At 35.4% G+C, this 16,518-nt stretch overlaps 1 protein-coding gene across 4 annotated transcripts in view; it reads right to left on the reverse strand.

Annotated features, from left to right (window-relative positions):
* Positions 1-16,518, reverse strand: part of SBF2 (SET binding factor 2) — a 484,493-nt gene that overhangs the window by 155,811 nt on the left and 312,164 nt on the right. For all 4 annotated transcript variants that reach the window (XM_044258810.1, XM_044258813.1, XM_044258812.1 and 1 more), the window contains 2 exons: positions 15,062-15,171; positions 13,125-13,274 (listed from right to left, as the gene is read on the reverse strand). In XM_044258810.1, coding sequence (XP_044114745.1) covers positions 13,125-13,274; positions 15,062-15,171 — 260 coding nt within the window. The remainder of the gene's footprint in view (positions 1-13,124; positions 13,275-15,061; positions 15,172-16,518) is intronic.

Genomic DNA, 16,518 nt, shown 5'->3' on the forward strand with positions numbered 1-16,518 from the left:
GGTAAATTACACTAAAAGAATCCTGTAATCAATTCCACTATATCATGTTTTATTTTCTAGTGCACTACTAGAATTAATTAGCCAATTTTTTCTGCATTTACACTGATATGAAAAAAATGGAACTAATTTTACCTTTCCTTTTATTGTATTTTTTTGTTTTTGGTAGTTTTACACTAGGCTAATAAAATGGTATTAAAAACATAATGTTGACTGACAAAAGAAACAGAATGAAATATATAACATACCACTTACATACATTAAAAACACATGTGTGCTAATATACATTTTTTTAAGAACATCTGCATAAAATAATATGTTAAACACATTAAAATGGTGGTGATGGGGGGGAATAATGGTTATAAAAATAAGCAAACAAGTAAATAAAACAAGATAGGAATCTTGCACAGACCAAAGATGATTAATGTGTTATGAATTGAGGATGGCTAGGATTGGTCTTAGTAATAGAACTATTACTTACTAAGAAAATATTAAGTAATAAAAAAAAGAAAAAGGATCCTGAGATCACGGAATTCAGAGCAGAGGTAAGAGGAATCTTGGGAGCATCTAGTCCAATCCCCCTGACAATGTAGGAATCCTTTGTCAGCTTTCCTGAAAATGACTAAAAAGTATTTTGATGTAATGCTCTATCAATGGGGAATACAGATCTATAAAACAATCCATATCACCATTAAGTTTTAAATGTTAGCTCTAATCTACCCCCTCCCAAACTTACCAGATCAGAATCTCTGATAATGGGGCCCAGAAACACACATTTAAAAAATTTAAGAAAAGTTTTAGAATGACTACACTAAATAATAGGACATTAATTATTCAACTCTAGCTACCTATCAAATTTACCTGTGGAACTCTAAAAAAATACAGATCTTAAGCTTCATCCCTGATGATCCTAACAAACCAGGTATGAACACTTGAGATTTAAATATATTAATGACAGTACTGTCTACCTGCATGTGAACTTTTAAGTTTTACTTTTAAACAGAGGTATGAAATAGTAAACTATCCATCTACATTCTCTTACCAAGATATTCCTGTGCATAAGGCATAAAAGGTGAACAGAGCCTGGCTTTGGTTGGAGATTAGATTACTAGTAGTCACCCCCCTTATCGACAGGGGATGTGTTCCAAGGCCCCCAATAAATGCCTGGAACTGAATAGTACCAAACTCTACATATATTGTTTTTTCCTATACATACATACCTATGATAAAGTTTAATTTATAAGTTAGGTACAGCAAGAGAAGAACAATAATATAATAGAACTATAACAATACACTGTAATAACAATTATGTTAACGTTGTCTTTCTCAAAATATTATACTGTACTCACTCTTTTTCTGGTGATGATGTGAGAAGATAAAATGCCTACACGGGATGAATTGAGGTGAATGACATAGGTATTATGACAGAGAGTTAGGTTGCTGTTGACCTACTGACCTATCGATGAATAACCAGGAAGAGGACCATGGGCTTCCGACTTGTAACTGAAACTGGGGAAAGTGAAACTGTGGATAAGGGCAACCCTGGGTAACCAAGAAGGGGTAAAAGCTACAAACCTGTGTACGGATAGAAACTGTATAAAACTGAAACTAAAATTAGCTGAGGTAAGTTGCTACTCATATTACATTCACTTATTCATTTACCCATTCATTAAATTTTTATTGAGAAACTACCTCATGCCAGACATAATGGAAGAGAAGTCAAAGCAGGCAGTTTCATTATTTGTAATAAGCACAGTTGCAGGGTCATGATGGATAGGATGGGGGCAGTATAAGATACAGTGTAAGCATACAGAAGTGGCTACCAATCCATAATTAATGGACTGAGGAAGGCTTTCAGGAGGAAGTGACTTCTAAACTGAGATGAAGGGTGAGTAGGAGTTAGCTAGGTGAAAGTGATAATGAGGGAGCGGGAATTAGAAAGAAATAGTATTCTAAACTAAGGCAAAAAGATGTACAAAGGCCCGAAGACTGAAGGCAGTGAAAGATGAAGCTATAGAGGTAAGCCCAGGCCAAGATACGACTAGAATTTACTCTGAATGTAAAGGGGAAGGATTTTAAGTTGGGAAGTGACAAAATCCAAGTCAAATTATTGAAATATCACTTTGGTAAAGAAAGGAAATAGATATGGTAGGGGAGAGGGTCAGGATGCTTGTAGGGAAACCAGTTAAGTCAGTGCAGTTAACAGGTAAGCAATGTCAGTGACTTAAATCAGGATATCGGAATTTGGGCTACCTGGGTGGCTCAGTGGGTTAAGCCTCTGCCTTTAGCTCAGGTTATGATCTCAGGGTCCTGGGATCGAGTCCTGCATCGGGCTCTCTGCTAGGCAGGGAGCCTGCTTCCTCCTCCCTCTCTCTCTCTCTCTCTCTCTGCTTGCCTCTCTGCCTACTTGTAATCTCTCTCTGTCAAATAAATAAAATCTTAAAAAAAAAAAAGGATATTGGAATTTAAGGAGAGAGAAAGTAGGTGGAATTGAGAGATACTTAGAAAGTAGAATATACAGGACTCAGTGGCTGACCACATAGGAGGATAAAGCTAAGAGAAAGTCTAATTCCATGTTTTAGACTTATTGGTGCCATTTGTTGAAGTAGGAAACTCAACAGGAAGAGTTTGAGGGTAGTAGCTGGAAGTGGGGTAAAAGACTGTTATTTCAGTTTGGAACATAACATCTAAATAGCTTTGGGACATTCAAGCACAGATGGATAATAACTGGCAAGATATTCTGCTCTGAAACTTAAGAGGCAGATTTGAGCTTGAGACCCAAATTTGGAGGCATAAGTAAAAGATAGTAATGGGGATGATTAAGATTGCCGGGGAGGAATCTTAGACTGGCAGATAATCTAAAAGTGGATCTAAAGATGCAAATGAACATCACTATTTGCAAGGCTGAGGGAAGAGAGGCCATATCAAAATGACTGAAAAAGAAATTCTACAGAAAAAGAAAACCAGGAGAAATACTATGATCAAAGATAATGGGGGGCACCTGGGTGGCTCAGTGGGTTAAGCTGCTGCCTTCGGCTCGGGTCATGATCTCGGGGTCCTGGGATTGAGTCCCGCATCGGGCTCTCTGCTCAGCAGGGGGCCTGCTTCCCTTCCTCTCTCTCTGCCTGCCTCTCTGCCTACTTGTGATCTCTCTCTGTCAAATAAATAAATAAAATCTTAAAAAAAAAAAAGATAATGGAAGAAGGTTTTGTAAAAAGCATCATGAAATGCTACCAAGTGTCAAATAAGACAAGAATTGAAGTTTCCACTTTATTTATTGTAAGGTCTCTTCAATGATCTTGGTTGATTAGTGGTAGCCGAAGATTTGTTCTAAACCTTACAGCTGTTAGAATAATTAACTTCTTAATGAATTCTCTCCTAAATCTGAAACTCAAAATTGTAAACAACCAAGTTAGTTCCTTAATAAGTAACTTAGAAAAGTGGAATCTTATTTCAATAATTACTGCTTCCAAGTCCAAGGACAGTTGTGCTGAAAAAATAGATACCAAAGGTGCTAACTCAGAACAGCTCAGCAATCCTTGAATCTTAAGTCCTGAACCCTCGCCAACCTCAGGAACCATAATATTGGGAAGAAAAAATTTTTTCTTTTTGAAGACTTCTGGCTTCATTTTATACTACTTTGGCATGGGTTGTATTTATTTTCAAAATGGCTTTTTTTGTTTTTATTTTCTTGGCAGGTTTTATTGTGAGCTTTCTAATTATGAAGCAAAATTTCTTTTTCTCACCGGGCTTTATATGATAGTATTTAAAATCAATGTGAATTATTATGTCAAAAAACTCATTAAATAAGTATTTGGCCTGGGTGCCTGGGTGGCTCAGTGGGTTAAGCCGCTGCCTTCGGCTCAGGTCATGATCTCAGGGTCCTGGGATCGAGTCCCGCATCGGGCTCTCTTCTCAGCAGGGAGCCTGCTTCCTCCTCTCTTTCTCTGCCTGCCTCTCTGCCTACTTGTAATCTCTCTCTGTCAAATAAATAAATAAAATCTTAAAAAAAAAAGAAGTATTTGGCCTTCCTGAGCAATTTTTCCATCTTTTGTAGTTATCTTTATTAAAAAATTATACTTGGAAAAATTAATTATATAATCATTTATATATTCAAATATATCTGAATACTTTCTGTGTACCAGGTACCATTCTGGATGTTGGGGGTACAATAATGAACAATACAAAGTCTATTTCAATTCGGTTAGGGTTGAGTTTTTCAATAGCAACTGTTATTTTTAAAAATGAAAAAAAAAAAATCCCCAAGTTTCCAGAATACAGGCTTCAGATCTAAATTTAAATTTAGCTAAAGAGCACCTAATTGCCACCTATTGTGTTTTGAAGAACACAGCACTGGTGAGGTAAAGACACAGAGTGAATAAAAACAAAAAACAGAAACTAGATTTTGAACTCACTTCTTTGATTTATGAGCTCTGTGATTTGGGAAAACTATTTGGGCCTATTTCCAGAGGGTAGTAGTGATTGTGGCTAACCCAGTTTCAGAGCCAAAAGAAAGCTGAGGTTGTCTGAGGCCATCAGAGTGATATACATACCCAAAAAGGGCAGGACAATTATGGGTGATGACTAGAAGGTTCTCTCACGAGGGCGAGTGGGGAGTGAAATCAGAGTTGGGGAACAATGGTAACAACTTTGTTTGGGGGACCCTTCTGCTTAGGTCATATCCCACATGAGTAAAGCAAAGAATGACAAAATAAAAACAATGTGTACATGGTGAAGCTTGTTGACTGCAAGCTCCATTTTAGCATGATCTCGTTGAGCTATTTAGTTGAGAAACTCCTAATCTCAGTATATTTAGTAAAATCTTTTTCTCTCTGGCTGTTGACATTTCTCAAAGACTGTTTTCCAAAGTCCTGACCTGAGAACAAGTTGCCAGAGTCCTAGGAGCTGAAGGCGGAAAGTCTACTAGTATTCTCAATATTTGGCATTCACTTAACTCCCTTGTTTGCAGGAAAACAGAATTTCCCTCAGCCAGACCTAGTGTCTCCCAGGGTAGTGATGGCCTCTCTTAAAAATAAATACACAAACAAACAAACAAACCTCTCATCTTCTACCAGAGTAAAGGAGGGGCAGCTGGCTGTTTACACAGAACTGAAAAATGATCTAGGAGGGCAATCCAACTGCATCTTCAGGGGACTTTCAACCAATCCTCGTTTATTGTTTTACACTCTCCCCTCCAAATCTCCTGTTTTCAGAGATTACTTGATGTCCCCAATCCCTGAGTCTTTTGCAGTTCCGCAAATTGGGCTGCTTCAAGGCTTTTACAACATCAGTTAGGAAAAGGCAGTCTTGAGTCTGCTAAATAAAGTCATTCACCATCAGCTTTCCAGTATCCAAAATGTCGTTGCCCTTGTCTCTTCTCCTGTTTTGCCTGTGGGTTTCTACATTTAAAAAAAAAAAAAAATCCTTACTTTTGTTTTACTGGGGTTTTGTGTAGTGGCTGAGGTTCAATGTCCATATACAATCTGTTCGCTTTAACCAGAAGTCACTCTACCTACTTCTCTCATCTCCCACCATCTTTCTACCCTACATCTGGCAACACAGAAATATTTTTTAATTTTCAAAAACACAGGCCCTTTCTGTACTTTTTTTCTGCTAACAAATTCCTCTATCTGGAATACTCTCCCTTCATTTCTTGTCCAATAAATGCCTTCTGTGACCATGTTCTTTCCACTACTTAATGTAGTAGAATGATCATTTTTTTCCTTTTGGTTATCACTTTCTGTGATCTAAGAAACTGTTGCCCAGTTTCTTAGGCAGAAACTGTTACCTAAGTCATGAAACTATTTCATATTTTCCCCTAAAAGCTTTATGGTTTCATATTTTATGTTTAGATTTATACTCTATACCTCAAAGTTATCCTTGGGTTTTATGTGACATAGAGGTTCAGATTCATTTTTCTCCATATGGATATTCAGTTATTTCAATACTATTTTTAGAAAAATTCCCCTTTCCCTATTGGGTTTTTCTGGTGCTTTTGTCAAAAGTCCTGTAAATGTGGGTATATTTCTGGGTGCTCTTTCCACTAATTTATTTCCTGATGCTTATGTCAGTACCACACTGTCTTGATTATTGTGGGTTGATAATAAATCTTGAAATCAGGTAGTATAAGTCATCCAATTTTATTCTTTTTCAAGATTTCTGACCATTCTAAATCCTCTGCATTTCCATATAAATCCTAGAATCCACCTGTCAATCTCTATAGAAAAGTCTACTGCAATTCGGATTGGGATTGCATTCAACCTACAGATCAATTTGCTGAGAACAGACATCTTAACAATACTGTCTTCCACATCCTCTGAATTTTTATTTTAAGTGATTATACAAACTCAGCTGGCCATTTTTGTTAGTTTCTGGTTATTGGCTTATTTTGTACTCCATCTTTTATTTATTTAAATATTTTAATTATATATTCAAGTTGGATAATTCCAAAATATTTTTGAGAATGCAAATCTGTTGTTGCTTGTTTCTGTTGACATTAATTCATACTGGCTCACTTCCTTGGTATTTGGTCATTTTTAAATAGTGAGTGCTTATTTTATTAAATTTAATCTGTGGGAACCCTGACTACCTAACCTGGAGCTGCATTCTTCCAGAAAGGATTTACAATTGATTCTTTTAGAGGAAAGGGTGAGGGGCATGTCACTATTGCATAGGGATTATTTTTTTCCTCTTTTAATGTCCCAGCCTAACACAAAACTCTCAGGTTCAAACAGCTCTCTTTATAGAGGACAATGCTTAATTGTGCTCACAATTTTAGTTTTCCCTACTTGTCCTTTTCCTGAGAGTAGACGAAGGGTCTATTAGACATTTCCTTTTCTTCTTAGAAAAAACAATGTGCCAAAATCACTATTTTTCTTAGATCTATTTCTACTATATTAGTGAGAAGGTTCTTCTAGCATGCAGTTGTTTATGATGCTGAAAATGGAGGACTTCACTAGTTTTTGTTTTTTTATTTTTAAAGATTTTATTGATTTGAGAGAGAGAGAATGAGAGAGAGACAGAGAGCATGAAATGGGGAAGGTCAGAGGGAAAAGCAGACTCCCCATGGAGCAGGAAGCCCAATGCGGGACTCGATCCCAGAACTCCAGGATCATGACCTGAGCCAAAGGCAGTCGCTTAACCCACTGAGCCACCCAGGCGCCCCTTCATTAGTTTTTACAATTATAATTTATTGTTAAAGAAATTTTTAGCTGTGGGATGCCTGGGTGGCTCTGTGGGTTAAGCATCTGCTTTTGGCTCAGATCATGATCTCAGGGTGCTGGAATTGAGCCCCGCAATGGGCTCCTTGCTCACTGGGGAGCCTGCTTCTCCCTCTGCCTGCTGTTGCCTTGCTTGTGTGCTCTCTCTCTCTTTCTGACTGATAAAAAATAAAAATCTTTACAAAATTTTAGTTACAATCCTGACATCATGTATCTGCTAAAGTTCTAATCATGTCTCTGCTAAAAATGAAAAGAGTTAAGGCCATGATATTTTTGGAGAGATTTATAATAATCTCAGATATAAAAACACCCAAAATATGATTAATTATTTGAAATGAGATGATATATAGGAATACTCTATAACCTCTACAAACCAGTCCTTTAAAAAATAACCCTGGCATTGAAAGAACCTAATAAATAAAATAGTCTCCTACAGTACTCATGTTCCACTTAATTTTCCCTTGAGGACAGGGAAGGACAGAATAACTTTAAGATCACGAAAAGCAAAAATTGCTAAAGTTTTTGAATCGCTAGCTAAAAATTAGTTCATTTAGTTAAGGTTTCTTTCTTAAAATACCAGCACAGATGTTTGGCCTGCCTTGAAACTCTACGCTTTTGTAAAAAATGTTCAGAATGTCACCTTAAATCCCCACAAGTAACATTGTTGCAACAAGAATGTAAATACTAACAAATCCCAAGTTAGTAATAAATAACCCATTAAAATAAAAATATCACATGTGAGCCCATTTATAACTGAGAAGAGCCTCTCTATAATGTTAAACAACAGTGTGTGCTGGAATAAAGACAGGATCCATTTTTATGTACTTATGAAATACTGAATGAAAAACTATTAAGTGCCCTGTCCAAGGTGTATTTGAAAGCAGAAACAAATCCATGCCTTTTGCTCTCCAGAAATATGATTATTCAAATGAAAAAGGAAAATATTTGTAGCCTGAGGGTACCTGGCTCTTCTATAAATGACTAATTGGTGTACGCTATGGCTAAGTTTAAAGAAACCTTAAAACTTAATTCCTAAGTTAATAAATAGTACAAAAATTAATGGGGAAAAAAGCTTCCTAGAATAATTTTTGTAGTTTTATCAGCAATCATAGGGTTTCAAGAAATTACCGAACTTTAGGGCTTCTAGAAACCTTCATCTGTTAATCAAATTCCTTTGTTCTCCATAATTATAGTATCAAAGTAATGGCAGCAAAGTAACAAAAGACAAGGCTTTATTCAGGACAAATTTATTGTTTTACTCTTCTTATAAAGGTGCTCAATGATTTCCTTCCTACAAAAAGAAGATCTTTTTTTAATGTATAAAATGTATGCGTGTGTTTTATACAATTTAACTACGTGTGTGTGTGTGCCTAACCCATCTACCAGAAGTAACTACTGTTGAGGATTTATTGTAAATATCCTTCTAAATTTTTAGTACGTTAAAATACACACGTGTAATTTTAGGTAAACAACAGAATCATATCATATCTACTTTATGTAACTTCCTTTTTCCCTACTTAGTAATATGTAAGTTTTTCCATATGGGCACATACTATAGATCTATGACTTTTTATGTTGTAGCTGAGCAGTACTCCAAATAGTTGTACATAATTAAATTAATCAATATCTAAATGGTGAACATTTAGGTTGCTTTTAATTGTTGCTATTATTATAAACTATTATAGCTAGTAAATTATACTTTAAAGTAAAAATGTCTTCCAATAAAGGTGAATCATCCTCTATCTTGTCAGTATGCTTAAACAAACTACAAAGTGCTTGTTACAAGACTGCATTTTTGATGCTAGATTTTAAGTCAGAATTTCGGAGAAAGATATCCTTCAAAATGCATTTGAAGAGAAAAATATACCCTGCAAAACACCCTAATAGCAGTACCCTAAGACCTGAAGGTTTCTAAGTTGCAAGGTTATAAAGAACAAAAACACAATGAATACTCATACACCTAGTTTAAGAAATACAGTAATAGCATTACCACTGAAGATCTCTACGTTCATCGACCCTTCCTCTCTGTCCCACTGAGGGTAATTTTTTTCAATATTTTCTTTATTATTCCCTTGATTTCCTTTTTTCTAGTTTTATTGAGGTACAATTGAGAAATAAAATTGTAGTGTATAATGTGATGATTTTATATATATATGTAGCCTTGCTTTTCTTTTCCTTTTTCAAGATTTTATTTATTTATTTGACAGACAGAGTGAGAGAGGGAACATAAGCAGAGGTAGTGGGATTGGGAGAAGCAGGCTTCCTACCAAGCAGGGAACCCAACGTGGGGCTCCATTCTAGGACCCTGGGATCATGACTCAGGTCAAAGGCACATGCCCAACAACTGAGCTACCGAGGCACCCTTGCCTTACTTTTCTTTATGGTTTTACCATATATATTATATTCCTAAATTACATATTTCTAAATAATATATTACATGCTTTAAATTTTATACCAATGGAGCCATATTGTAATTGGATTGTTCTTTTATTTTTGTGCAAAACTATCTTCTTTAAGATTCATTGTTCCTTATAGCTACAATTCATTTTCTCTACTAAAAAATATTCCAATATAAAAAGATACCACAAGGGCAGGGCACCTGGGTGGCTCAGTGGGTTAAAGCCTCTGCCTTCGGCTCAGGTCATGATCCCAGGGTCCTGGGATCGAGCCCCACATCGGGCTCTCTGCTCAGCAGGGAGCCTGCTTCCTCCTCTTTCTCTGCCTGCCTCTCTGCCTACTTGTCATCTCTGTCTATCAAATAAATAAATAAATAAAATCTTAAAAAAAAACAAGATACCACAGGGGCACCTGGGTGACTCAGTGGGTTAAGGCCTCTGCCTTTGGCTCGGGTCATGATCCCAGGGTCCTGGGATCAAGTCCCGCATCAGGCTCTCTGCGCAGCGGGGAGCCTATTTCCCTCTCTCTCTCTGCCTGCCTCTCTGCCTACTTGTGATATCTGTCAAATAAATAAATAAAATCTTAAAAAAAATAAAAAGATACCACAATTTATTCATTTTATTGCTGGTTGACATATTAGTTGTTTTGTTTTCTGCTATTTTAAACAATGCTCCTATGAACATTTTTGTGCATGTCCCTGGTATATGGGTAAGAGCTCATCTAAGAGTACAATCACTGGGTCATTGAATATATTCTTAATTTAAATGCAGTCAAATTTATCACTCTTTTCTTTTAAGATGAGCACTATTTGTGATTTGTTTAACAAATCTATCCCTACCGCAAAGTCAAGGATATCTCCTTTAAAGATTGTTTGAAAAACTGTAGAGGTTGGCTTTTCATATTTAAGATTTTATTCCACATGAAACTGTATTTTAGTGTATAGTGTGGTATACATACACCAGTGAGGTATCTGTACGTTTTCTGTGTACATGGTCACCTCATTGTCCCAGCACTAATCATTGAATTTTTTATCCTCTTGTCATTGATCTGAAATGACAATTCTGTCATAAGTCACATTCTCATATATGTGTACCTCTGTGTATTATTTATAATCATCTGTTTATAAACTGTCACATATTCTGTTCTTTTGGTCAATCTCTTTATGATTGTGCCAAAACCACACTGTCTTAATTACCAAAGTCTTAAACTAATTAAAAATTGTTTTAAGTTTTACTGAGGTATAATTGATAAATAAAATGATAAAATAGTTTAAGTAGACATGGCGGTGATTTCATATACACATACCCTGTGAAAGGATTCCCATATATATCTGTTTTGTTGTTGTTATTGGTTGCTGCAAATATTTAAGTTCTACTCTCTTAGCAAATTTCTAGTACATAATACAGCTTTATCAACTACAGTCACACATTTTAAATTAGATCCTCAGGCCTTAGCCACCAAATAGCTAAAAGTGAGCTCCTTTTACCAACTTTTACTTATTTCCCCCACCCCTCAAGCCATGGCAACCATTTCTTTACTCCCTGTTTCTAAGAGTTTGACTTTTTTTTAAGATTCTATTTATCTGTTATATCACGCAGTATTTATTTAGTTTTCTCTGTCTGGCTTATTTCACTTATCATGATGCCTTCAGCATCTCTCCATGTTATTGCAAATGGCAACACTTCCTTCTTTCTCAAGGTTGAATACTTTCACTTCTTATATATAACACATCTTCTTTTCCTATTCATCTGCTGGTAAACACTTAGGTTGTTTTCATATGTTGGCTATTGTTAAAAATGCTGTGGTGAACAAGGGGTGTAGATACCTTTTCAATATCCTGTTTTCCTTTGTATAAGCTCAGAAGTGGGATTGTTGGATCATATGCTTGTTCTGGATTTAATTCTGTTTTTTTCATAGTGGTTGTATCAATTTACATTCCTACAAACAGTGCAGAAGGGTTCCCTTTCTTCCACATCCTTCCCAACACTTATGTTAAATCTTTTTGATAACAGTCATTCTAACAAATGTGAGGTGGTATCTCATGGTGATTTTGATTCATACTTCCCTGATGATTAGTGATGCTGAATATATTTTCGGGTACCTTTTGGCCATTTGTCTTATTTATTTATTTGTCTTCTTTTAAACTAATTTTTTTATATCTAACAGGACCAATCCCCAACTTTGTTGTTGTTGTTTTAGGAGGGTGTTGGTAATTCTTAGGCTTTTGCTCTTCTAGCTGGGATTTTGATAGAAATTGCATTGCCTCTATTGATTATTTTGGGGAGAACTGATATCTTCACAATATTGAGTTTTCCAACCCGTGGACATGGTATATCTTTCCATTTAATTAGGTCTTTTTTATTATTAATTATACCTAGTAATTCTCATTTTCTATCTAACAGAATTTAACATGTATTTTGCTTCTTTCTCTAGAGTCCCACAGATAGGCTTTGAATTTTTTTTTTTTTAAATTTATTTGACAGAGATCACAAGTAGGCAGAGATGCAGGAGGAGAGAGGGAAGGGGGAAGCAGGCTCCCTGCCAAGCAGAGAGCCCAAAGCAGGGCTCGATCCCAGGAGCCTGCGATCATGATCTGAGCTGAAGGCAGAGGCTTTAACCCACTGAGCCACGCAGGCACCCCTAGGCTTTGAATTCTTAACATTTAATTACATTCTTCTCCTTGTGCACAAAGTTTGAGAAATAATATTTGTATCACCTGTAAGAACATGATGCCAATGTCATAAAATAACTAACATGTGAGACAGGATGGGGAAATCAGATTATTTGCTTCTCCTAAACTGCCTTCACTATTTTGTTGGAAGTTTATTTCTGTAAGACTGTGTGTGTGTGTGTATCCCAAGTAGAAGTATTTTTTGACCTTTTATGCATGGTGCTTACCAAATACTTAATCAAATAATTCATTTATAACTTGAATTATCCATCACTCATTATCCTCTATCTTAACAGTACAAATAAAAACTGACTGAAATGAATAATTAATTATTAAATAATTTAACATTAAGTAACATAAAACTGAATGTTTTGAAGATGACCTTTCACTTTTCATTTTCAGAAAGTTTGCTTAGAGAACAAAATAACCCAGCTTTTTTTTTTTTTTTTTTTTAAGATTTTACTTATTTTATTTGAGAGAGAGAGCACAAAGGGAGAGTGAGAGGGAAAAGCAGACACCTGGTTAAGTAGAGAGCCTGACTCAGGGCTCAAGCCCAGGACCCTGAGATCATGACCTGAGCCAAAACAGACACTTAACTGACTGAGTCACCCAGGCTTCCCTACCCTAGTATTTTAAGAGAAAACAATGGTAGTATGAAAAACTCAATACTTATGTCAACTAATAAATAAGTATTTCTGACAGAAATGGTATGGATATTTTCTTCATCCTATTCACTGTGGAAGACTCAAGGACGTGACATATCAGTAACCACAGAATCTCCTGGAAAAATAAAAAGTATTCTCAAATATTAGGAATAATCTGAAAGAACTGAAAATTACCTGTAGTGTACAGTTCATCATCCTTACTATATAGTCAAACTGTTGATGGTCTAATATAGCCCGGTTTTGCTGGACATGTAAACCCAACTCATCGGTGAGACACTGTCTTGCTGCCTTTCCTTTAAGGGCTCTCAGTGCAGCTGGAAGGGTCTAAGGCAAGAGAAGCAGAAGTGAACAAAAGGTATCAATGGAAAGAAACAACATTTAATCACACTAAAAATTCAAGTGCACCCTATAAACCATGTAACAAAGATATTAGAATTAAACTTCCAGAAAAGAGTTGATTTGCTATTAAGAACAATTATAAAATAATAGATGGGTGTATAGTTATTTTTATTTGTAAGTCAGTATGAAAAATAAGTAGAACTGATTTATGTAATAAGTTAAAAAACATTAACTTCACTTAATAAAAAAACTCAACAAAACTTCAGCTACCAAAACACTCATGACATTTAGATACTTTCTTTCAATAACTGGCCACATCTATGTGGCAAAAATAGAAGGAAAAATTAAAATGACAAGAAACACAGGTGATTTCATACTTTTAAACTGGTAAGTTATTTAATCACTAGTCAGTTTTAATTTACGATTAGAAAATTCTACATCCCCTCTCCTCCTTTCAATATCATAGTGAAGAAGACAAAAGGACTCAGATCAACAAATAGAAATATCTAGATTTATGCATTAAAATTCTTTCACTTGATCACCCAGAAGAATGTCTCTCCCAGTTCACCATTTAGCGCTTAATGTACTTTATTTAAAATAATAATAGGCTTATTTAACTTTGAAAACCTAAAAAAATACAGAATAAAAAGTAAGAAGGAAGGGAAGAAGTCTGACAGCAGGAGGGTATAAATTTGTTATAGGCAGGTATAAGAAACAAGATGTAAAACCTGAAAGCAAGAAAAGCAGAAGGATCTATTACAACACTTCAAGCACAAGAGAAAATGGAAACCAAAAAAAAAGTCAAAACCTAAAAAGGCTTGGGTCATTTATTATAAGGGTAAAAAATGTCACTCTTTTCATGCTTTAGCCTCTTGTTCAGAGCTATAATGAGTCACTAAGATTACATTATGTTTAATACATTTCTTTCTTTTTAAAAAAATTTTATTAACATATAATGTATTATTTGCTTCAGGGATACAGGTCTGTGATTCATCGGTCTTACACAATTCACAGCACTCACCACAGCACATACCTTCCCCAGTGTCCATAACCCAGCCATCCCATCCCTCCTCGACACCAGCAACCCTCAGTTTGTTTCCTGAGATTAAGAGTCGCTTATGGTTTGTCTCCCTCTCCAGTCCCATCTTGTTTCATTTTTTCCCTCTGTACTCCCCACGACCCCCGACTCTGCCTCTCAAATTCCTCCTATCAGAGAGATCATACGATAATTGTCAATTTCTGGTTGACTTATTTCGCTTAGCATAATACCCTCTAGTTTTTTCCTGACTTGTTAATTTTAGCCATTCTGACTGGTGTGAGGCTGTATATCACTGTGGTTTTGATTTGTATTTCCCTGATTGTTTAACACAGTTTCTTAAAGAAGGCAAGAAAATGTGCTTTAATAAGGCATATTTAAGTTGAATATCACTGTTTTTATAATTCATTTCTTATTCTGACTAGATTCTTAGCAATAAATAAAATTATATTCAAAATGTTAAATTTCTAAGAAATATGTCTAAATAAGATTTAAAGAACAATGTTTAAAAGTTTAAGGAAAAAAATCACTAACAATATTTCTCTGGTAGCCATATAACTAGGCATGGCAAAGTGTTAAATCTCAGACATGATTCATTTAAAATGATCAAAACAATGAAAAGACACTTGATAAGGAAAAGAGATGGAATTAGAGGACAGGTTATTTGTCAAGCTAAACATGTAAATCTGAAAGGGAAATGATGAATGCTTACTTGGGAAAGAAAGCATTTTATTACCTTTTCAGTCTCCAATGTTTTATTTTCAAATATGAATGAGATGCAGTTTCTAACAACTTCCAATCTCTGTGCACTGTTGAAAACTGTTGTCACCTTATCCATTATCGAAACTAGCAGAGGAATATAAAGACAACACAAACAAGTTAAACTTCTTTGGCAATTACAAAAGCAAAGGGAATATTAATGTTTACAGTTTATATAGTTGTAACTATCTGCATGACCAACATTTAGAATTTATTCTTTTCCCTGGTTACATGGCACTGAAGGTATTCCATTTCATTACTTTTGATTACAGATTTAGGTTTTGAAATGTCAGGCTAGTCAATGGCTCATTGAGGATAATTGCATGGATAGATTCCAAAGATAAACTGAACTCTTCAGCAAATTAATTCGTATCGCACAGTAAAATTGTATTAAGCAAGAGTAAACATCCACTTTTAACTTTAATTGTGAACAAACTAGTAATTGTTTGGGGTATAGTATCATGACAAAAGTTGCTAATACTTATATGTGAGAAGACTACTAACAAAAAAAGAAACTGGTATTTCTAAAACATTACCAAAGAAAAACCACATATCACAAAAAATCACATACTACAAATTAGATTACAGGTACTCAATAGTGTTTGAGAAAGCACTATACAAAAAGAGAAATGATTATGGCTGAAGAATTACTATATAAACTTGGGAATTTTTTTTAGTCCTATGAACTATGTACCAGTCACATTTACCATAAGATCGAATAATTCTAGTCTAATACACAGGCTAAAACTACTTAAAATAAATTCACCTTACTAAAAGAATATGAGAAGGATATAAATAAAAGTAATATTAGTTAAATAAAAGTATAATTTCACCAAAACCTTTATTGTACCATTGGTACAAAAGATGTAGTATCAATAATTTTTAAGCCAAAAAGAAAGACCCTTTATATATATATTTTCTTTCTACTTGAGTGTAGTTGACGTACAATACTACATTAGTTTCAGGTGTACAACTTGGTGATTTGTGCTTTGTTCACCACAAGTATAGCTACCATCTGTCCTGTTACATAGTAATTACAGTATCATTGACTGTATTCCTTATGCTGTCTTTTCTTTAAGATTTTATTTATTTATTCGAAAGAATGAGAGAGAGCAAGAGAGAAAGAGAGCACAAACAGGGAGAAGTATGGGAGAGGGAGAAGCAGGCTCCCTGCTCAGGAGCCTGACATGGGGCTTGACTGCAGGACACAGGACTCATGATCTGAGCCAAAGGCAGATGCTTACCCAACTGAGCCACCCAGGCACCCCCATGCTGTGTCTTTTATTTCTGTAACTTATTCATTCCATAACTAGAAGCCTGTATCTCCCACTCCCCATGCCCATTTTGCCCAAACCCCTCCCTCTCCTGGCAACCATCAGTTTGTTCTCTATATTTATAGGTCTGATTCTGCTTTTTAAGACCCCTTATAATTTT

Source organism: Neovison vison, chromosome 7, assembly GCF_020171115.1.
Source record: "Neovison vison isolate M4711 chromosome 7, ASM_NN_V1, whole genome shotgun sequence".
Classification (NCBI taxonomy): domain Eukaryota; kingdom Metazoa; phylum Chordata; class Mammalia; order Carnivora; family Mustelidae; genus Neogale; species Neogale vison.